The 21147-nt window shown below is 36.4% G+C and overlaps 5 protein-coding genes across 6 annotated transcripts; 3 read left to right on the plus strand and 2 right to left on the minus strand.

The window, feature by feature from the left end:
• Positions 1-6884: 6884 nt before the first annotated feature.
• LOC129939815 (SRR1-like protein) lies at positions 6885-7826 on the plus strand. Its single transcript, XM_056047976.1, has 2 exons — positions 6885-7025; positions 7086-7826. The coding sequence occupies exons 1-2, from the start codon at positions 6892-6894 to the stop codon at positions 7771-7773; spliced, it is 822 nt and encodes a 273-aa protein (XP_055903951.1). The 5' UTR covers positions 6885-6891; the 3' UTR covers positions 7774-7826.
• A 3792-nt stretch (positions 7827-11618) lies between these two features.
• Positions 11619-13746, plus strand: LOC129941278 (little elongation complex subunit 2). The gene has a single exon (XM_056049870.1). It carries the CDS (start codon positions 11694-11696, stop codon positions 13653-13655), a length of 1962 nt encoding a protein of 653 aa, XP_055905845.1. The 5' UTR covers positions 11619-11693; the 3' UTR covers positions 13656-13746.
• LOC129941279 (THO complex subunit 7 homolog) lies at positions 13670-14744 on the minus strand. The gene is made up of 3 exons (XM_056049871.1): positions 14601-14744; positions 14413-14536; positions 13670-14352 (listed from the first exon to the last, which is right to left on the minus strand). Exons 1-3 carry the CDS (start codon positions 14608-14610, stop codon positions 13755-13757), a joined length of 732 nt encoding a protein of 243 aa, XP_055905846.1. The 5' UTR covers positions 14611-14744; the 3' UTR covers positions 13670-13754.
• Positions 14745-17377: 2633 nt separating this feature from the next.
• Positions 17378-17895, plus strand: LOC129940697 (protein FMC1 homolog). 2 transcript variants are annotated; one of them, XM_056049122.1, is made up of 2 exons: positions 17378-17436; positions 17501-17895. In XM_056049122.1, exon 2 carries the CDS (start codon positions 17513-17515, stop codon positions 17813-17815), a length of 303 nt encoding a protein of 100 aa, XP_055905097.1. In that variant the 5' UTR covers positions 17378-17436; positions 17501-17512; the 3' UTR covers positions 17816-17895. The 2 variants fall into 2 exon arrangements, with proteins under 2 accessions (XP_055905097.1, XP_055905096.1); XM_056049121.1 differs by having other exon boundaries at positions 17384-17436; positions 17491-17895.
• Positions 17878-20459, minus strand: LOC129940696 (uncharacterized). Its single transcript, XM_056049120.1, has 2 exons — positions 19804-20459; positions 17878-19747 (listed from the first exon to the last, which is right to left on the minus strand). Exons 1-2 carry the CDS (start codon positions 20227-20229, stop codon positions 18047-18049), a joined length of 2127 nt encoding a protein of 708 aa, XP_055905095.1. The 5' UTR covers positions 20230-20459; the 3' UTR covers positions 17878-18046.
• Between the last annotated feature and the right edge of the window lie 688 nt (positions 20460-21147).

Below are 21147 nucleotides of genomic sequence, written 5' to 3' on the forward strand. Positions count from 1 at the left end.
TTTGCCAACCCGACTGAGGAAAACCGGAATAAGTTCAAACAAGCTAGAAAGACCTGTCATATTCGACGAAAAAAATTTTGCATGATCAGAATTTAAGGCAAAAAATACTACAATGTCCCAAAGATAGTAAACATTTCTGGTCATTTGTAAAAAACGTACGAAACACCACGTCATCCTCGGTTTCAAGGCCCGTCCACAATGAAACTCACTATGTACAATCGATTGATAAACCAATTTGCTTGCAGCACAGTTTGCTGTTAATTCGACGCTACCGAAAAGTGTCATGAGTCCTCCTGTTCTTGAGAGCGAAAATGATTTTCTGGGACGAATCTTCTTTTGCACTCGTGCAATTTCAAGAGTACTAATAGACCTTGACATACACAAATCCCCTGGCCCGTATAGTGTCCCCCCAATCGTTCTGAAGAGTTGTTCGTCAACGCTGGTAAAACCACTGCGTAAACTTTTCCATCTTTCCAAATCTACAGGTCTATTTCCGAGTGGATGGAAAATAGCGCTTGTCCAGCCTGTCCCTAAAAAAGGCGAATCCTCCTCTCCCTCTAACTAACGTATTATAGCACTCACGTCCCTTCTTTCCAAGGTCATAGAAACGCTGATTAATTATCAGCTCAAGAAATATCTCGAAGAATGGAAGCTTCTTAATGACCGACAATATGGCTTTGGTACCAATAGGTCCACTGGTGATCTCATGGTCTATCTCACCGAACAGTGGAAGAATCTTTACATCGTTTTGGAGAAAGTAAGATTATTGCTCTTGATATTTCAAAGGCATTTGATCTCTCTTATCGAAAATGCGTGCTTTTGGTATTGATGAATGTCTTCTTTGTTAGATTAGAAATTAAATTTCTAACCATTCAATACAAGTTGTACTGGATGGTTCTACGTCTAAAATTCATAAAACAAATGCTAGTGTTCCCCAGGGTTCATTTTGTCTACGACTCTCTTCCTTATATTCATTAATGATCCACTTCTAATCCATTAAACTGTTTCGCCGACGACGGTACCCTCAACTTTTCATACTCGTTCCTAGATTCATATCCTTGTCCTTCGGATGTGTAACTTAAACAGCAGCGTACGATAAGCTCATTTAATTCTGATCTTGACAGCATTGTGCAATGGGGTGTCAGAAACCATGTAGAATTTATGGCTGAATTACAAACATGCTTCAGCTTCGGCTTCGTCTGCGTTACGGTGGGCCTGCTTCGAAGTTGCTTTGAATGACATTTCTATTATTTCATCCCTCCAAACAGCAAATATTTTGTTTGTTGGCATTTTTTTACAGCTGTTGAGCTATCAGACAAAGCAAATGTTCAAATAATTGAACTAGAGCTTCCGTTTGGAGTCAAATTACGTTACATTACGTTCTTTTCCTTACGATTGTCAAACGAAACATGAGGTCGAAGCTCCATTGTGATAGCATGCATTGAATTCCTATGGCTGAACTCGTAAACGTCAGGCAAAGCCGAAGCTGAAGCGTGTTTGTGTTTCAGCCATTAATGCTTCGAAAACTCAATGCTGTCTCCTGTCATTAAATCGTAACACACCCCCGATGCCACTATCTATGAGTGGCACTTGTATATTTAATAATCTAATCAAATGTCAGTACTCGGTATGTGTATCACAGATCACCTTTTATGGAATGATCATGTATTTGATATTGCCAAAAATGCTATCAGGTGCTTAGGATTTCTCCGACGGTGCAAAAAATGTTTCACCCCTTCTGATCTGGCTGTAATTTACAGAGCCTTCATCCGTCCAAAGCTTGAATATAATTCGCATATCTAGGCCGGTGCCCCTAAAATAAGTTTAAATCTCTTGGACAGAATACAAAAAAGGGCTTTAAAAATGTAAGGCGATAGAACTATAATCGAAAAATTTACATCGCTAAAAGACCACCGCAATGTTTTATGCCTTTCGTTGTTTTATCAATATTTTTACAAACAATGTTTTGTCGAATCAGCCTGTTGCATTCCACCCCTTAATCGATTCAGCCGTTATACTAGCACTTCTAGGAATTCTCATCAGAGTACCCTTGAGCTCAATTTCGGACGTATTGTCAAGTATAGAGATTCTTTCTTAAATCGCACATGGAGAATGTGGAATGCTTTAGCCAACTCTGTTTTTCCCACCCATTTTGATGTTCAGAACTTTAAGACTAATGTGTACAGGTATCTCCTTTAAAATCCTTTCCTATTTTCCTAATGCTCGCACTGTGTTTAAATATAAACATATAAAGGGTACAAATAACCCCTTGAGTGCCTGTAAATTATAACAAAAAGTAAAGACCTCGTAGTTACCTAACTACCACTTAAAAAGTTACAAGTTAAATATTTCAGTAAGTGATTTATGCCTTTCACATCCATCCTTCATATAATATTATGTACATTGGTTAAAAACTATTTGTCAGTTATAAAGTTATTCAAATTTTCTAGTTGGAGAGATTTTGACAGTAAAAACTGTAAAAGGATTAATACTTTTTCAATATCTGATGTTGATTTTAAATAAAATAGAAATAATTAAGGAAATGATTGTAATTTCTCTTTATTATAATAATACTGGTATAGTTCAATTATGTATGGAACAACATATCGGTCACTTCCATCCTTTATCTCATCCTTTAGCTCTTGTAATGTTGTTGGCTTATCGGCTTATATCTTTTATTTCAAATAACCCCAAAGAAAAAAGTCAAATCACATGATCTTGACGGCCAATAGATCACTTAAAAAAAAACTCGTAAACGTAAAAAAAAAAATGGCCATTGAATTTGTCGCACAAAACAGACTTTGTTTCGTTAGCTGTGTGGAAAGTGCCACAGTCCTGTTGAAACCCAAATTGTCCACATCTATAACTTCCAATTTGGGCAGAAAAAAGTACGTTATCATCTTAAAATAGCGAAAACCATTCACAGTAACTGCCTGACCGGGCTCATTTTAGAAAAAAATATAGCCGGATGATGCTGCAAGCCCATAAACTTCACCAAACTGTCACTCTTTGTGTAGGTGCATTGGTTTTTCGACAATCGTTCACCCAAATGCGGCAATGGTGAAAATGTACCTCATCACTAAACATTATGTTCTTCGAAAATTGATCATTTACTGTTGCAATTTTTTGCCACTATTCTGACCATTGACGATGCTTGAAGTATCGCGAACAGCGCAATTAAACTAAACACGCTACAGCTTTGTCTGCGTTACGTTGGGCCTGCTTCGAGGTTGCTTTGAATGACACTTCCAATACGACATTTCTAAAATGACACAGCTGTAATTTTTTCTCGACAATAAATACATAAATTTATCGCGGAACTAGCTTCCACAGCCTATAATAACCAATGGGAATCCCGCCAAAACAAATGTATTTTGTTTGTTGACTTTCTTACAGCTGTTGAGCTATCAGACAAAGCAAATGTTTAGCAAATTTGAACTAAAGCTTCCGTTTGGAGTCACATTAAGTTATTTCTTTACGATTGTCAAATGAAACGTGAGGTCGACACGAAGCGTGTTTGTGTTTCAGCCATTAGCGCTTTGCTCAATTGTTCAAATCGAATTAGTCTAAAATTGAGAAACGTCAAATGAAAGGCAGAGAAAAATTGATATTTAGGTGTGGTTCACATTCAACGCCGGCCCTTAAAATTTAACTACCCTTTATTTTAATTTCAAATTCAGATTTTTCAAAATATTTTTAAATTGAAAGAAGAATGAAATTCAAATTTTTTAAATCATGAAAGAAAATCGATATCACTTATCATTCTTGTGAATTTCGCAATTTGATAGAAATCTGTTTGTAGAGCAACTGTATCAGAGAGTATTTTATAAACATTCGGCGTAACTTTGTAATCGCTTATAAAACAAAATGGCTTGTGTAACCCTGAAGGTAAAAAGCTGACTATTCATCGGGCTTATTACATTATTTCTGTAATAAAATGACGAGAATGTGATTTTTACTTTTTGAAATTGTCAATGATTTTTTACTTACATTTACCGTTGACATTTCGTAATACCTAACCCACCGCTTCTTTTTTTATACGAAAATGTGCTCAAAACTTGACTTCGTCTAAGGATTTCATGAAATCTGTTCTAATTCGGAACACGCGATTTCTTGAAGGCTCCATAACGCTTCAAAAGAACTCATCTAATTTATAATCTAAAATATCAAAAAGAATATCCATTAAAATTGGAAAAATTGTTTTTCAGTGTCTCTAATTGTATTAACTGTCAGTTATCTGCTTTTTTGGATACTTCATCCACATAATAAGATACTTGAAAACTTAACTTCTAGTTAAATCTACCAAATTATTTAAAACACTATTGTTAATTTAACCCGTTGATTATCTTCCAAGTAGCTTAACTGTGACTTTACTTTTACATGGGCTTCGTTTAATCACATGTTGGATAGGGTACCCCGGATATGTGAATTTTAAGATATCTTATTGAACGAGTTGGATACCAACATTGAGATTGCTTGTAAAAAATGAAAAATGCCTTTAGCGGTTCACAAAAAGTAGACAAATATTTAGATTTTAAGGTAAAAAGATATTGGTAAATACAGTTTTCCAAGGATAACTTCATTAAATTACTAAACTTTTAGCAAGAAATATACAAATTGAAATACATTTTCAAGTTTCTTAAAATTCAACAAGGTTTTTCTGTCAAATACCCACATATATCAAACATTCTTGGGAACATTTGGATTCCTTTTTTGACACCCCAGCTGTTTTGGGTAAGCTGTTCTCTTACACGTAAACAATTCAAAAAACTTGTATCCGGATTGTGAAAAAGAACATAGTGTCATACCTCACTGAAAACGCATTGACCTAAATGTCATTACCAAATATTATACTATGCAGATTGATATCTTCAAAAATATTTGTTTTTTACTTATGTATCTATTTATTAAATGATTTTTATGTGTAAAAAACGCATTCCCTAAATTTAAAATATTGCTGAACATGACTGTTTAGATGCATTTTTAAGACAATTTGATAAAATGGGTAGTTTTTTATTATCTATATACATATAAGACGTGCGTTTATCGAAAAAAACTTTTAATATTATTATTAATCATAGTTTTTGTTTATTGCATATATGTACGTATGTTTATTCTTATCGGTGCGTGACGAGTAATAAAAAGAAAAATAATTTAAAAGAATTTGAGAGTCTTATCTTATCTTATTAAACAATTTTTATTTGTGATATTATTTACAACTAATTCATACAGTTGTAAGTAAGGAAATAGAACATGCATTTAATTTTTCTAATTTTTGGAACTCATTGAAATAAATGTTTTCCTGTGTTCTATCGGGATCTTTATGAATCTGTCAAGATTAAAAGTGACAGCTAACTAAACACATAGACGATGAGATCTCTTTAAGTCTTTTTTATCATAACAGTGTTTCATTAAATATTACCAACAAATTTCATCGCAAATTTAAACCAATGTTGTGACATGTTCCCCTATGCTGATTATTAAAAAAAAACACAATTTGACAGCTGTTTAGTTTTAGGTTTATTAAAGTAAGAACATAGAAAATATTTTCGCCTGCATATACAACTACAATTTAAATTAAATGTGTAATGTTTTGATTGCAAAAGTTAAAAAATGTTTTAATATTTCTTGATTTCTGTTAAAAAATGTTACTTCCTTAGTTCAGGTTTGGATTTTTCTGATGTCTTCGCTTATACTTTAAAATGATTTGAATAAGATAATGGCGGGAGTTGAACATTTTAAACCTTTCCTTTTGCCATCAAGTAAATTGTTAATTGCCTATTATAAAGAAACTAGCATCCAAACACGTCTAAAAAGTGACAGTTCGTTTAAATAAACAAGCCAAATACGCTTAAACGGACCTATTAATTGAAATTCCAAATTGTTCAATTACCACTCCATTTAATGCTTTTAAAAAATGTACAAATGTCATATGGATTAAACAAATAGCTAAAAGTTAAAATGACCGTTCCGTGATTTTAATTTTAGCAAATTTTTAAGAGATAGCAATCATTTAAAATTAAGTAAATCATCTTTTAAGTTCAGTTTATTGCTAAAAACGGCTTTAAAATTTTACTAATTCTTCTAAAATGCTGCGCCAATAACGTTTTCTTTTAAAAGTTCCTCGTTTTCTTGTTATCTTTCTATTTTCTCTTGAGTTTTTTTTATAAAATTGACAGGAAAATTATATGCAAAAAGATTTTCATTTTTAAATGCATTATTCATTGTTGAATGAAATTTTTGTTTTTCTCAGGTTTTTCCTTACTCAGAAGCTTACAAATTTAAGTTTGCTATGTAAATTAGAGCATTGAAAAGACAAAGTATTCCTTTTTTCGATAAACATTTTTCGAACCAAGAACAACATGTTGACAGCAAATGCCAAAAAATGATTTTAGTAAAAATTAAACTATGCATGATTAATTAATGAAAATATAATTAACTACTACTTGTCATTTACTGTAAAATTATGAACATAATGGCTTTTTGTCATCACAAATATTAACTAGAAAATAATAACGTAAATAAAATAATCACCTTTTAGCCAGATAAAATAATAAGACACCAAAATGAGTCGACTAAAAAGTGTCGACTGCAAACACCTTATTGGTTTTTTGGACATCTTTTTTAATTTTAACAAATAAAACTTATAAAACTAATAAGATACTACTATTTTTGTCTTAACTGAGCAATACATTTTAAAGAATACTTTTTACAGGGCACTAAAGAAGACATTATAATTAATATCGTTCATGCATTAGATGTGAACCACTCCTAGCATTCAATTTTATCGATTTCTTTTCACCTTATCGATTTTTTACTCATCTCTAGAATGACAGCAACGTAAATGACAAATGTGTCAAAGGTAGTAGAAGCAAAATAAACAATCCAAAAATGACAGATCAAGAATTTCATGTTGTTACTAGAAAGAAATGGTTAGCTCGAAAAAGTTTAAATAAAAAGCAACCAGTTTACAAAAATATTTCCGATAATGTTTTTCCTGAAGTTGATGTTCCTAAATTCCTCACGTATTTATTTAAATTCATACCAAACTCCAGAATGTGTTAAAATATTGCATTCAATTTCAGACGATTGCAGCGCGTTCGTGATAAAATGGAATCCAGTGACTATTTCCAGCTGAGTCTGTCTATTCTTAACGATAGTCTTCAAGAAAACAACATTAAAATCGCTAAACTAGTCTGTTTTGGCATTGGCCCCTTTACAAGAAGTATTCAAGCCCTACATCAGTTCGGATTCATTTTGGAATTACAAAAGAACTTGCAAATCAACGATGCTCTCTACTTTGATCCAGTATTTCGAGAATCTGAGAAAGAAGTTCTCAAGACATTAGAATGTTCTCTTATGAAGGAGAATTGTGAAGCGAAGTTCGCCTCAGATGTTGTTACTTTGTTTTATCTGCCTCATTGTCCAAATTCACTAACAAACAATCTTCTCTGGAAGAATTGGTCGCCCGACTTGTTGAGCCAAGTTGTTCTTATCAATAATAGTTTTGAGAGTTTGACAAGTAGTGCTTCGGATGCAGTGCTTCGTAAGGATTCTTGTTATATTCTTGATGTGCAACCGTTGGTAAAAGAATTTCCTCTGGACGATTGCTATGAAATTCACAATATCTTCAACGATCTTTCAGTTCATGTTTTCCCAATAAGTAACTTGCCAGAAAAAAGTTCACAATTTTGGACAAAGAAAGATGCTCCAAAGTATGAGGAAGGAGAAATGGTGACGACGGATGAGTTCAATAAATTATCTATAAATTGAGTACCTTTTATATAAATAAAACAAAATAGGATTATTCTTTTTAAAGACAAAAAATGAGTATTTTTTAAAGATCACAAAGATATTGCTTCTTATTGGAACAAGTTTAAAAGGTCATCAGTGGGTCTTGGATGAGTTTCATAAGATCTTATTGGCGTTAGTAACCACGTTTGAAATTATTTTATTTAAAATAAAACTTAATCTATGGCTATGAAAATAATTTCTTCCATTTCAAACTACTAGACTTTTTTAATTTCGGTTTAGGTATTTGTTGGAAATATCGCTTCCAATAAAACAACATCCCCATTCAGCTGTTGTCACTGAATGATATCAATATACCAAATCTTAAAATGTCAATTTTATACCTTTTCTGATCTTGTCATTTTTCTTATTGTCAAAGTAAATTCCTTCTTCTTTCTCGAGCTGTTGTAAAGATAAGTCATAAAATTTCTCATCCACATTTATCACTTCAATCAATTTTCATTCTCAATTAAATACAACTTGAATTAATAAATGGTTTTGTTGTTTTTTTTTATTTTAAGTATATTTCTTCATTCTCAAAAGGTTATGGACCCAGGTATTTGCCTGTCCATTGTTCAGTAAATAACCACATTTTTTTTTGTATGGATGCGGAGAAAGCAACTTATAAAATCTCAATAGACGATTCTGCAATTGACGATAGAACTTTATTGGATCAAACATCAGAAGGGATTCATCAAGTTAACTTCGGGGTTCAAATGCCAGAGACACCAGAGTCAAGTATGGCTGAATCAAAAGTTTATCACATTCATCGTTTCAACGGGCAGAACTATCAACTCTGAACAGATGGAAATTTATATGACTGAAAATAAGCTCAAACCGTATATTCTAGGAACAACAGAAAGACCAAGTACCAACACTCAAGTTTGGGATGATAGAGATGCTGAAGCACAAGCATTTATAATGAGGGGTATAGAGCTAGAGCAGTTGAAATACCTTACGGATTGCAGTACCGCTGCACAAATGTGGTCAAGATTGAAAACTGTTCACTCTGAAAGAAGTGAGCAGTCAGCTCAAGTACTTCTTGAAAAGTTTATTAACTGCAAATTAGAAGAGGAAGAAAGCATGGCTGATTACATAGCAAGAGTGTCATCACTCACGCAGCGCTTAAAAGACATGAATCTTGAGCAAAAAGAGCCAGTAGTGATTGTAAAAATTCTGAGTAGTTTACCAAGTAAGTTTGATCATGTAAGAACCGCGTGGTACGCAGAATTGTAATCTCAAGTCCCATTTTGGTCATATTGTCATTAACAGAGATTCATTCGTTAACCGTACTATACGAATGTGGAATGCACTACAACAGTTCGGCATTTCTCGTCATTGTGATATTCAGAAGTTCAAAAGCAAAGGTAACATAATACCCTTGACTGTGTGCTTAGTTTAAAATAAACAATTTTCGGAAATAAATTTTCCTTGGCAAATTACTTTCAATCAAAAATCTTATAAGAAATGAATTTCCCTCGAACAATAAAAACCTAACTTCCCTAGATAAACGTTTTGCCAGAAAAAATAAATTGTTCTGGAAACTTGATCTGACATATTAAAATTTAAATATTTTTTAAAAGTGAAAAATTAAACAATTTCCATGGTAAAATAAATAAATTTATTCTTGATCAAGATCTGCAAAGAAACAGATTTTTGTAATTCATCCGCAAAAATAAATTGATTTATTTTTTTTTAAGACCAAATCTGTAGGTCTGCATGTTATGGCAGATTGTCCCCTCTTTGAACCAGTACTAATAAATTTTTTAAAAAATGTTTAGCTAGAAATTTGACAGCTTTAACGCACACGTTGCACGAACACGAATCCAATCATTTTCTATTTTTGAAGGGAGTCTGAATTTACCAATGGAAGACCCCATACAAAACAATATTGATAGCTTCGCTTGATTTGCACAGTCACTTGATGCTGTGCTAGATCCGATACAAACATTTTGTGGTAAAAAACAGATTTTTTGACAGTTCATTGATCTAACCGGAGCTAAAAAAAACGCCAATTGATACTAGTTAACTCCACAACAACCGCTTTCGGTCGCACCGACTTTAATAAATCGAATACACACAATAGACTCCTATGAGCCAATATGGATTGTAACCCCAGGCTTTGCCTTTGCTTTGAAATCTTTAGCCCGACCACAACGCCCGAATTGATCTGTTTTCTGTCTAGGTAATGGTTTGACAACTGTATTGTCATTGCAATTCTCTTTTCTTTCAAAAATATTTAATTAAACTGAGGTAAACTTTCTTCTCAAAGCCCGATGTTTGAAACTACGTGACGTTTTGCCTGTCAAAAGCCCAAACGACCTAACTCCTAATTGGGTTTAAACCATAAATCTAAAGATTTATTCTGAATTACGATCCAAATCATTGTTATTTTGTCTTGATAAAAGAATTGTAAAATTTTTCTGGAACTCAGAAGACTTCTGAACGACAAATGGAAAATTTCATTCTCTGTAAAGAGGTTTACTGCCAATTTGAAGATTGCATACTAATGTTTCACTGGATCTTTTGAAGCTTTAATCTTTTAACAGATAAATTGCACTATTAGGATACTAAAAAGAGGAATCAGTCTACTTAACATTGCCTATAAAATCTTCTCTGCCGTAATATATGAACGTCTAAAGCCCATCATCAACAACCTGATAGGTCTTTATCAGCGTGGTTTTAGACCAGGAAAGTTCACAGTTGATCAAACATTCCCATTACGGCAGATCCTGGAAAAACACCAACAACACTAAATCGACAACCACCATCTTTTCATCCATTTGAAGGCCGCATGTGACAGCATCTACAGGGACGAGCTGTATAAAGCCATATCTAGTTTTGGCATCACTGCCAAACTTCGTCCGTTTGTGTAGGATGATCATGGAGAATTCACGGTGGTGCATAAAGGTTATAAACAACTTAACAGAACCTAACGATGTCAAAAAAGGTTTAAGACAAGGTGATGCGCTTTCATGCGTTTTTTTTTAACATCGTCATCATCGACAGTAACTTTGAGGTAGTCAAGGACTTCGTCTACCTAGGCTCCCCTGTAAACGCAGAAAACAACACAGCTTTTCTTTGGGCTAAGAAAGCAATTGAGTGGCAAACCCTCTCTCGAAGAACCAAAATGTCGCTATATATGACCCTTATCATCCCCGTCCAGCTATATGGTGCAGAGCCATGGACTAGCATGAAAGCACCTTGGGTTGGTTCGAGAGAAAAGTTCTTCGCGTGATCTACGGTCCTGTATGCATAGAAGGGGAGTGGAGGGCTGTAAAGCGACGAAGACTTAGCCAGAAGGGTAAAAGTCCAACGACGAAGATGGCTTGGTGACGTAGAGCGCATGGAAACCAATCCCCACGCCTGGAAAGTCTTCGAATCCACACCCATAGGACAGCGCAGTAGAGGAAAACCGGGAAGTGGAAAGTGACCTCACCCAACTTTGTAGCGTGAAACTCTAGACATCTAGCCAGAGAACGAGCTAGATGGAGAAGTTTGTTGGGTGAGGCCCTAGTTCTCAAAGTACTGTAGTGCCATCGTAAGTAAGTAAGTAAGTTGAAGAAGTGATCACAATTGGCTACGAATAACTTGTGACTTATTACTCTTAATTCACTTTTTTAAGTATTTAAATGCAACATATTCTAAGAAAACCGTATATATCGGCTGAAACATTAATTGAGACCTACTTGTTTGGTATACTTTGTCTCGACTCTACTGTAAGATCTGTAATGTGAACCAACATATTTATTTTATCTTCGACACTCGTTCGATACTCATTCAAGAAACGTCATTTCACACTCACATATCAAAACAAAACATTTATTTTTGTATTTTAGTTTAGTGAAAATAGAACTCGTGCTTTTCTTTTATTTATTTTATGAAAACTACAAGAATTCAAGATGAGTTTTAATTCAAATAAAACTCCTAATCAACCTCCTTTGTCACATTTCGATAAATCATTCACTGACAATCCCTGGGATGTGCTTTACTGCTCACTAAACGACATTGAGCCCATCTTCACCGAAATGGAATTTCCTGAAGACAAAGATTTCTTTCAAAAACAAATCATCGATCCTCGGAATAAATTACCAGTGGATCAGTCCTTGTATGACCATACAATCTCCTTGAAGCCAGAAATATTCAGATGTCCGAACAGGTCCAAATTGAGCTACAAAGAACACTCGATTTGTTTGGCGTTTCTTCAATCGATGAAGGCGAAACAACAAATCTTCCCGCATCAGATTGAATGTTTTGAGAAAACAGCTGAACGACGGCATGCCGAGCAAGTAGAGTTCTTGGATTTCTTATCACAATACAACAATGCTAGCTTTGAGAAGATATACGCTCCTAGTCTGATGCTCGTTGAGCTCTATCAGGCTCTGTATAAGCGTGAAGTGCAGCGGCTGATGGAGAAGCACCAGGACGGGATTTTTCAAATTCACACGGGTTTTCCAGTTCCACAGAAATGTGGGAATGTAGAGACTCTTGGAACTATATCCGACATTGACTGTGTGGGTGATAATCGTACTGCTCCTCCTCGACTTGATCAGAATTTGGACTTTTCAAAGATGAAGCCGGGCATGGAAGCATACGTAGATTTCCATTTGCATGGCGAAGGTGTTGAAGAACCGCAAGAAGTGGGTACTCAAGCGCAGTACAATATTTCAGTCGAAGCCCTCGTCTTTTTACTCAGCGCTGGTGAGTACATTGACACTCCGTCAGAGGTTGTAGTTGAGGTTGTTGCGAGAGAGGACGGCGAGAACGTCTTTCATATAAATGACCTTCTACCGTCAAGAAACACAGGACCACACACTGCTGAACTGATAACAAGTATAAGCACTGAAATGTTCCTGAAAACAAAAGTAGACGAAAGCCCCCCGGAAGTTGACGCTACCGATTTCAAGGGCTCCTACCAACTACAATCCATCGAAGACTTCGTGAATTCCCCTTTTTGCAGTCAAAATAAAGCTTTGAGCTGTCCAGCGACGACTTCTATGAGTCATACCAAATGGACTTTGAACCTAGACAACGACAGCAAAAAAATCCATATAACCTCTCGGAAAAGACCTGGCTATAGAGACTCCTTGTTGAAAACAAGAGAGACATTCCACAGCCTTAAACTCGAATACAAACCCCAATTTGGCTGTGAAATCATCAGCAAAGCCACTCTCCTGAGAGAGTGGCTGCAATTGCAGCTTTCCAGCTCGCCAGATTCTTCGATCCAACGATATCGCATCAACGCCAGCACCTTTAAGACTGTCCTCCAAGAAAACCTCCACCTGGAGGACGTGGAACTCGAACTGGAAAGACGCTACAAGGTAAAAACTTCCCGTCTACTTGGTTCCCTGGGCGAATTTCTCGGCCTTCTTAGCAACGTTGGACCGGGCAGGTATCTGCTGCGATACAATCCCCGCTTCCAAGAGAAACTGATGCTATATGCTGAGGTGAACGACTCCACCAGCAAATCCAGCATCAGTTTGCACAGCCTGCTGCAAGAGACTCCCAGTGATTTGGCTTTTATGACACTTCGCCAGTTGACTCCCATCGATGACGTACTGTGTTCGGCAGTGCATGACTTCTATAAAATCCTGCCATGTGCGTTCCCAGCAGGATCAAAAGGCGCACGGACTACAAGAAGAGTCATCGACGATAGGAATTTCATTCAGAAAAAGAACAAAGCCAAGATGGACTTGATTCTAGAGAAGCAAAAGAAACAAAAGGCAAAGAGGAATGTTGTAAAGCGAACAAAGAGGGCTAAAAAACTCAAACAGAAATCCAAAGTGGCCCAGGAGCAGCAAAAGGATATCACAGAACTTGACGAGGAAATCAAAAATGATCGAATTTTGTTTGGTTTTGAATGAATATCTCATGGACACAGGTTGTTGACTTAATATTTATTTGCAAAGTTGTTTATAAATAAAAATTCCATTCAAATTTCCTCAAAACACTCCACATTTTCTTCACTTAGTTTCTAACTTTAGACCAGGAGAAGCTTCTGGCGGTGGTACTGTAGATTTTGTATCATTTTCATTGCTTTCCAGAATCACACAATCGACACTGCTCTTGATTTCGTCCCAGAAACTCTGTTCATCATCGGACATGTGGTCTATGCTCTCATCGTCGTACTGATCCTCCTCGCTGGAGCTATCGTTCAGCTTCGATTGCAATTCCCGAATTGAATGCATCAGAAGATAGAAATTCTTTTTTCTATAATCCAGCTTCCGATTAAGACGGATTTCTTCCTCTTCGAGATTCTTCAATTCGGTCTTGAGAGTTTCAAGCTTCTTTGAAGTCTCCTCACGATCTGGTTGGGTTTGTATGACTTTGGCCAGAACATCATATTCCATGCGATTTTTGCGGATTTTCTTAGCTAACACTAACTCAGCCTTGCTGGTTTCGATTTCCTTGTTGGCTAGCTCGATGCTAGCCTCAATGGTGTTGGATAGGGTTTCGTAGTTCTTGAGTTCCTGTTGGATCATCTTTTCGATTGTCTGTGATTTGGTGGCGGCAAAGGTGCATTGAGCCAACTGGGCAAGTAGACGGTCATAGATTATTTGACTGTGGAATAATATGGGTTATAGAAGTTTAACATAGAATTTTACATTTAAAGTCATATACTTATTTTCTGGAGTATCATTCTTGGTGGAGCACCATTTGATAAATGTTTTTAGGAGAATGTTAAGCCGGCGGTCGTCGCCTGTGCCATCACCATCGATTAATAGACGCCTTTTGATAACATCATCTGTTTTTTTAAGTGAAACAAATACATAATATAAAGAATGATTTTTTAACTTTAGTTTTATTACCATCAGTCATTTTATTTATAAATTATTTTCTTTCTTTAAATTAATTAACAAAAATATGAAAATTTATATTTTCTTTAATAAAATTTGACAACAACTTGAAATTGACTTTGACATTTGTTAAGGTTTGTTCGATTGCCGATTAACACAAACAAAACATGTTATATTCGGACTGAATTAGGTTGTGGTTCCACTGCGTCAAAATAATTCTTGTAACTCTGTTTGTCAGACTTAAAGTTGCGTACACTTTATGTCTTCTAAACGGGGAAATGCTATTTATAAAACCATTGCAACACTTTATAATTCTTCTAAAGAGGACAATCCTTTTCATAAAACCTTTGCGATATTGCGTAGATATACATTAAGAGAAATGCAAATACGTTTAAGGATTGAATAGAGTCTATTATATAAATTATAGTGACAAAATGTCATTTTGATTGTGTTCCATAAGCATGGTACTTAGCTCTAGCTAAAATTTTATTTTTTTTAGAAGACGTATAAACTTCTCGGTGCATTTATTTCAAGCTAAATTATGACAGATTATTGAAGGCCGTGACTAAAAGGGGAGGTCAGCATTGAATCTCTTCAAAAAACTTGTTTTCAAAGACAAAAAGATATTTTGAACACAACTACTACTAAATTTAAAAAAAATTATTATTAACTTAAATACATTTCAGAAATATAATTTAATAAAGGTTTTTATTAAAAAAAAGTGTTAAGAGGGCCTCCCCATTAAATTTGAGTTTGAATTGAATTACAGAACAACTGTATTTTCATTTCTGAAATGGTTCTCTTATGAAAAAAGTAGTATTTTGTGTTTTCAAATCCCTTAAGAGTAATTCTTGTCGTTAATAGAACTTTCGCAAATTATTCGCTTAATATGATATAGACTGATATAGTTATTTAGCTAGCTGGAGAGCTGGCCACGTAAAAACATCGTAGTTGTGAAGCACCAACAAGCCTTAGATACGGGCGGATTTACTGTTGACAACCTACGCCACCGAATTACAACAACGAACTTCGGACATGCACGTGAACTGTTAGGTTCCTTAACAGACCACATGAGGCCGAAGAGTTTGCGGAGGCCCTAGACTGCTATTAAGCAGACATCACAGCCACCCAGAAAATTCAATGGGATGGGCCGGGCAAAAACAGGATGAAAAACTGCGACATTTACTATGGTGACTGGACAAAACATATGAGCAGTGTCCTAGCTACGATATCAAAATTGTCCTGGGTGATTTTAAGGCCAAGCTAGGAAGGTAAGACATCTTTGGTGGAATAAAAAATAAAAAAAAAAAAGTTCTCTGCCGTCAAAACAATGTATCAAAAACCAGTGGCAACATTGTCAAGATGCAATCAGAGAAGCCGACTCTAATGTGCTGGGTTTTAAGCAGCCACCAACAAGGAACCCCTAGTTTGATGAGTAATATCGGTAGGAAAATGCAGCCAAACAACAGGCACGCAAAACGGCGTAAAAGGACTAGAGCTGCTGATGAGGTCTATGAGCAGAAGTTCGAAAGGTGATGCGCTGTCATGGGATTTTTTTAACATCGTACTTAAAACAATAGTGCAGAGCTCACACGTCAACGCTAGAGGGACTATCTTTCAAAAGTCTGTAAAATTAATAGCTTATGCTGACGACATTGACATAATCGGAAGAACTCAGCGTGATGTCAATGGGGCTTTTGTGAGTATTGAGGCAGAGGCTGCAAAAAGGGTTTAATGGTTAATGAGGGCAAAACAAATAACATGCTGTGGTCAAGAAAGGACATACAACACCGACGTCTTGGTCAAAACGTCACCATCGACAGAAGTAACTTTGAGATAGTCAAGGACTTCGTCTAACTAGGCTCCGCTGTAAACGCAGAAAACAACACCAGCGCTGACATCAAACGAAGAATAACTCTTGCTAACCGCTGTTTCTTTGGGCTAAGAAAGCAATTGAGTGGTAAGGTCCTCTCTCGAAAGAGCAAAGTGTCGCTATACGACCCTTATCATCCCCGTCCTGCTATACGGTGCAAAAGCATGGATTATGACAAAAGCGAATGAAAGCACCTTGGGTCGTTTCAAGAAAAGAGTTCTTCGTGTGATCTACGGTCCCATATGCATCGAAGGGGAGTGGAGGAGAAGATGGTACGACGAGCTGTAGGGGCTGTAAAGCGAAGTAGACTTAGCCAGAAGGGTAAAAGTCCAACTACTAAGCTGTGTCACGTAGAGCTCATGAAAAGCAATGCTCCAGCCCGAAAAGTCTTTGACACACACAGGACAGCGCAGTAATAAAGACCGCTAATCAGGTGGTGCGCACAAGTGAAAAGTGACCTCTTGGAGCACGAAACTGGATACATCTAGCTAGGGACCGAGCTATAATTTAAAGTAAAATGGATTTAAAATGGCATCAAAACTTATCTTAGTAAGTAATGTCTGTTATACGAAAAATTAACAAAATCTACAAGTACTTTGGTACTCCAAGAATTTTTAGCTTACTAAAACAATTCTTAAATTAGGACTTCGTAAATTGATATGTAAGTATGTAAATTTATATATAAAAGTCACTGACTCAAAAAATATTCTCTGTGCATGGTTTACACAAAGGCCATTTTGTTCCTTTTTTCAAAATCATTAAATCTTTTTTTCAAAAAATTGCAACTTACACCAGCTTTAAGTTTCGGAAAACTTATTTATCTATTTTAGTACGTGACCAGCCTTAAGTTGCAAATCCAATTACCCAACTAATCCGCCCCTGAACGAGAATCTTATAAATTTGACATATCAGTACTAACTCAAGTAAACCTGTCAAATTGGGGTTTGTTTTCATAACACTCGTCGTCATAGTAAAGTAAGTTATTTAACAAAAATAATATATAAAAATTAAATTTGTTATTTTCCAAAGAATTCTAAAGGACAAACTCAAAATGGCCTCAAAAACTCTTCGTTCTTTGCTCAGTGAACTGCGTCAAGCATCCCCAAATGGTTGCATCAAGGATAACCTCGCTGCCCGGTACATCTTGGCCCAGTACAAGAAATACCAAACAACCGACCAGCAACTCTGCAAGGCACGCGACGAAGTAAATTTCTTGGGCCAGACATATCTCACCTACTTGACTAGTTTGAGAAAACACAACGAATTGCATAAGGAATTTCATGGGAGGGGCGAAAGATCGGTAAAAGAAACCGCCGACTTGGTTGGCTTCAAGCTTCCAACAGATCCCAAGTAGGACGAAAATGTTAAGTAAATGGTCAAGAAATAAAACCAAAAAGTTGTTTGTTGTTAAAACTAAAAAAAACTGACCTTATCTTTATTTGTTTTGGTAAAATTGTGTACAATAATTTTTTTCTTAAACATAAACTCACGAGATTCAATGACTAAACAAAAATAACTGGACTTAAATCTCATGCTCTAAAAGAATTGACTTGATTTAAAAATTGACAAAATTACATAAATTGACTTAGCAATAGGTAAACTCATTCTGATGGCGTTCCTGTTTCACATAAACGTCTATGAGAGATTCTGCAAGGTCTGGGAAGGACAACAATGCTTCTCGCTCCGCAAGAAGCATTGTCAAGGCTGTCGCTGGTTTGGAACTCTGATTCGATGACAAGGCTACAGCCCGTCGCACTCTCTTCACCGCACAAATCTTGCCCTCCGCCTCCAGCAGCATCGTCGGTATGGTAAGAATTACATGAAGCAGTGCAGTTGTCTTCTCGAACACTGAAGTCAGCCTGTACTTGTGGAACGCCCACAGCAAGTCGTGGGCATTCCTGCAGATCATCAAATCCGTGCGTGTGTACAAAGTCTGCAATTCCACGCGGAGTTTGTCCGGAAACTGGAATTTAAAGTACTCGATTGCATTCTGTAGGATGTTGTCAGGGAAATTCCCATGGAATTTGTAGTACTGCTCCGATTTGAAGAGAATATGTGCCTCCCAGTGATTGGTGAAGCTAAAGCGCTCCTGGATTTCTTTCAGAATTACATTGCATACCTCGATCTTTGCGAAGGCTCGCATAAAGGCTTCGCTGGTCTTGTCATCATTGTCGCTGTTCTCCACAGCGATGGCGTCTTTGGTTTTCCGAATTTCGTCCAGAAATTCATTGATACCCTCGGCAATCTTTATCGAGTCCACAAAAGAGTTCTGCAGACCGACATAGAATACGTTGACGTCGGCCATAAGGTAGTAGAAGAACGACAGGAAGTACATGAATCCGTCGTTTGTCAGCAGTTTCTCACAAACGTCCGCCTCTCTGATGTACTGAGGCGAAGAATCCAGATCCGTGTGCAGTACGATCATGAAGTTCAAGATTTCGCATTTGTTCTCGTAGATAAACACCAAAGAACCCTTTTCGAAGCTTCCCTCGCAATAGAGCGGCGTCGATTCGAAGAAGGCTTGCAGTATCCTTGGGTTCTTCTCGAAGAAGCCATAAATCCCGTCGAGGTTCGCAAAGAAGTCTCTAACTCGACTGTTCTGGCAAACAGCGCGCTCCATCACCTCGGTCAGTTTGTAGGCGTGGTAGTGGACATAGATGGCATTCCTGTACTCCAACGTTATCAGTCTGTGGAGGTCGGCAATGAGAGGGCCGAACACCACTCCGCCAATGTGTGATTGAGCGATGAGCTTGTCCTTGTGCGTGGGGAGAATCATGTTAAGTTCGGCTAAAATGCAATCAGTTACCGCCTTGGGATTCCTTTCCGGAGGCTTGAGCAGCGTCCAGAACCTCTCGACCACCCGATTGTCGAGGATGTATCTTAGGATCAGTACCATTTGGTCTTTCTGTACAAGGTCTGTCGTCTCTTCGGTTATGATGGCTATAAATTTGGCCGCATTCACCTCTTCTAAAACTTTGGACTGGTACAAATGCAGTGCGGCTTTCAAGATTTGCGCTTGAAGATCCTGGGGAATGATGTGTTTGAAGAACGGGGAATACTCGTAGCATTCCTTAAGTGTGCCATCAACCTTGAAGATAACTTCCATGAGACTGCAGGGTTCGAGTTTGGTGTTCCAACTGCATTCACCGTTCAAGACGTATTCGTACAGATCGGAATGCTCTACGAAGGCTTTGACTATTCGGAGCAGGAGTTGCCGATTCCTACGGACGTTCTCATTGTGGGTTTTGTGAATTCCGTTTTCCGAGGATTTGTTTAAGCTGACTGTCTGTAGCGAGAGGGTGTTTTGAATTCGTTCAATGAAAACATGACCTCACTACTTACCTTGCCCATCAATGCCACATTCAAGGCATTTTTGATATGGCTCTCCAATCGCGTATGGTAGCGGATAAATTTCTGGTTAGGATTTGAAGTGCCCTTTTGGGTGCAGGACGTACCCATAAGCAAACAAGGATAACAATAGAAAGTCTTTTTCTTTTCGCAACCGCAAGCCCACTCAAGTTCTTTGTAAATCTTCGAAGATTGTATCGTTTGACAGGATTTCTTGGAAGAGTTTTTGTCATTGTTTTTAGCCTTGACATTGGCAGGGGCTTCTTTGTCTAATTTAACAGAAAAATTAGGTCGAGGTGGACCTAGCTCGAGAATTCTTAGTTTCTCGGAGAGTGGAAGGTTTAGGAAGTCAAGTTTCATTAGTTCACTAACAGTGAAGGGTTGTCGACCGTTTATGTAAAGGCAATTCACGGCGTTCATTTCTATTTGTTTTTATCTTTGGCAGAGACGGAGATTATCCCAATGGAAGATTTTAAATAATATATTTTTGAAAATACGACTTTTATGACTTTGTATAGTTTATTGAATACAACAATTGTTGTATGGGCAAATAAAATAATAAGGATTTTGCATTTTTTTTGTTTAATATTTAAAGTGCGGCTGCGAAGGCTTTGGTTTTCAAGTTTTGATTTTGACTTATCTTGAAAACTGAAGTTTGGAAATTAAATCAGGTCTGTTTGTTTTGAGTCATGTTTTTTTTTGTTGTTTTTGTTGACATTTTGAGTTGTCCATTTGGGTTGGGAACACAGTGGATTCTAATAAGTGTTGTTCAATGAGATAAGCTTTTGTGAAAAGTGAAATGCTCGAATTATTTGGCAAGTTTATATTTCTAAGATTTCTGAGAATTTTATCAAGAACTTTAGCAGAAGAATGAAATATAAACATAATTCACTATTTGTTCTCATCTATTAGTCAATCAAATTTCTTCCATTTTGAATAATACGGTAAAGAGTTCTTGAGAAATTGAATTATATAAATTCTATTCTCAGATTCCTGACAGCAAAAGTGAAAATTTTTTTTATGTTTCCAAGAATACAAAAATCACTGAAGTCTTAGAAATATACACTGGCCACGGACAAGATGGAGCGAAAGTATTAAGGAAAAAGGAAGGGATTAGAAAAAAAGGAGTCCCTGTACATTGGTTTTTAATTATTGAGCATTGCAATGACTGAAAAAGCAAGAATATGTTAAGGAATTCCACATTCTATTAGTAACGTCAAAGAACGAATCTCTGTACTTCATACTACGGCCCAAGTTGTGATCAACATTAACACGGTTAAACGTTTACTAAACTAGGACATACATTATACATAATGTATAAAAAAAATGGCAAGAGAA

This window comes from Eupeodes corollae, chromosome 1, assembly GCF_945859685.1.
Source record: "Eupeodes corollae chromosome 1, idEupCoro1.1, whole genome shotgun sequence".
Taxonomy (NCBI): Eukaryota; Metazoa; Arthropoda; class Insecta; order Diptera; family Syrphidae; genus Eupeodes; species Eupeodes corollae.

Coding starts and splice junctions, on each gene's coding strand:
- LOC129939815 (XM_056047976.1), top strand. CDS start 6,892: ATGACAGATCAAGAATTTCATGTTGTTACTAGAAAGAAATGGTTAGCT. Junction 7,026..7,085: donor GATGTTCCTAAATTCCTCAC/GTATTTATTTAA, acceptor ATTCAATTTCAG/ACGATTGCAGCGCGTTCGTG.
- LOC129941278 (XM_056049870.1), top strand. CDS start 11,694: ATGAGTTTTAATTCAAATAAAACTCCTAATCAACCTCCTTTGTCACAT.
- LOC129941279 (XM_056049871.1), bottom strand. Junction 14,353..14,412: donor AATGATACTCCAGAAAATAA/GTATATGACTTT, acceptor ATTATTCCACAG/TCAAATAATCTATGACCGTC.
- LOC129940697 (XM_056049122.1), top strand. CDS start 17,513: ATGGCCTCAAAAACTCTTCGTTCTTTGCTCAGTGAACTGCGTCAAGCA.
- LOC129940696 (XM_056049120.1), bottom strand. CDS start 20,229: ATGAACGCCGTGAATTGCCTTTACATAAACGGTCGACAACCCTTCACT. Junction 19,748..19,803: donor ATGTGGCATTGATGGGCAAG/GTAAGTAGTGAG, acceptor CTCTCGCTACAG/ACAGTCAGCTTAAACAAATC.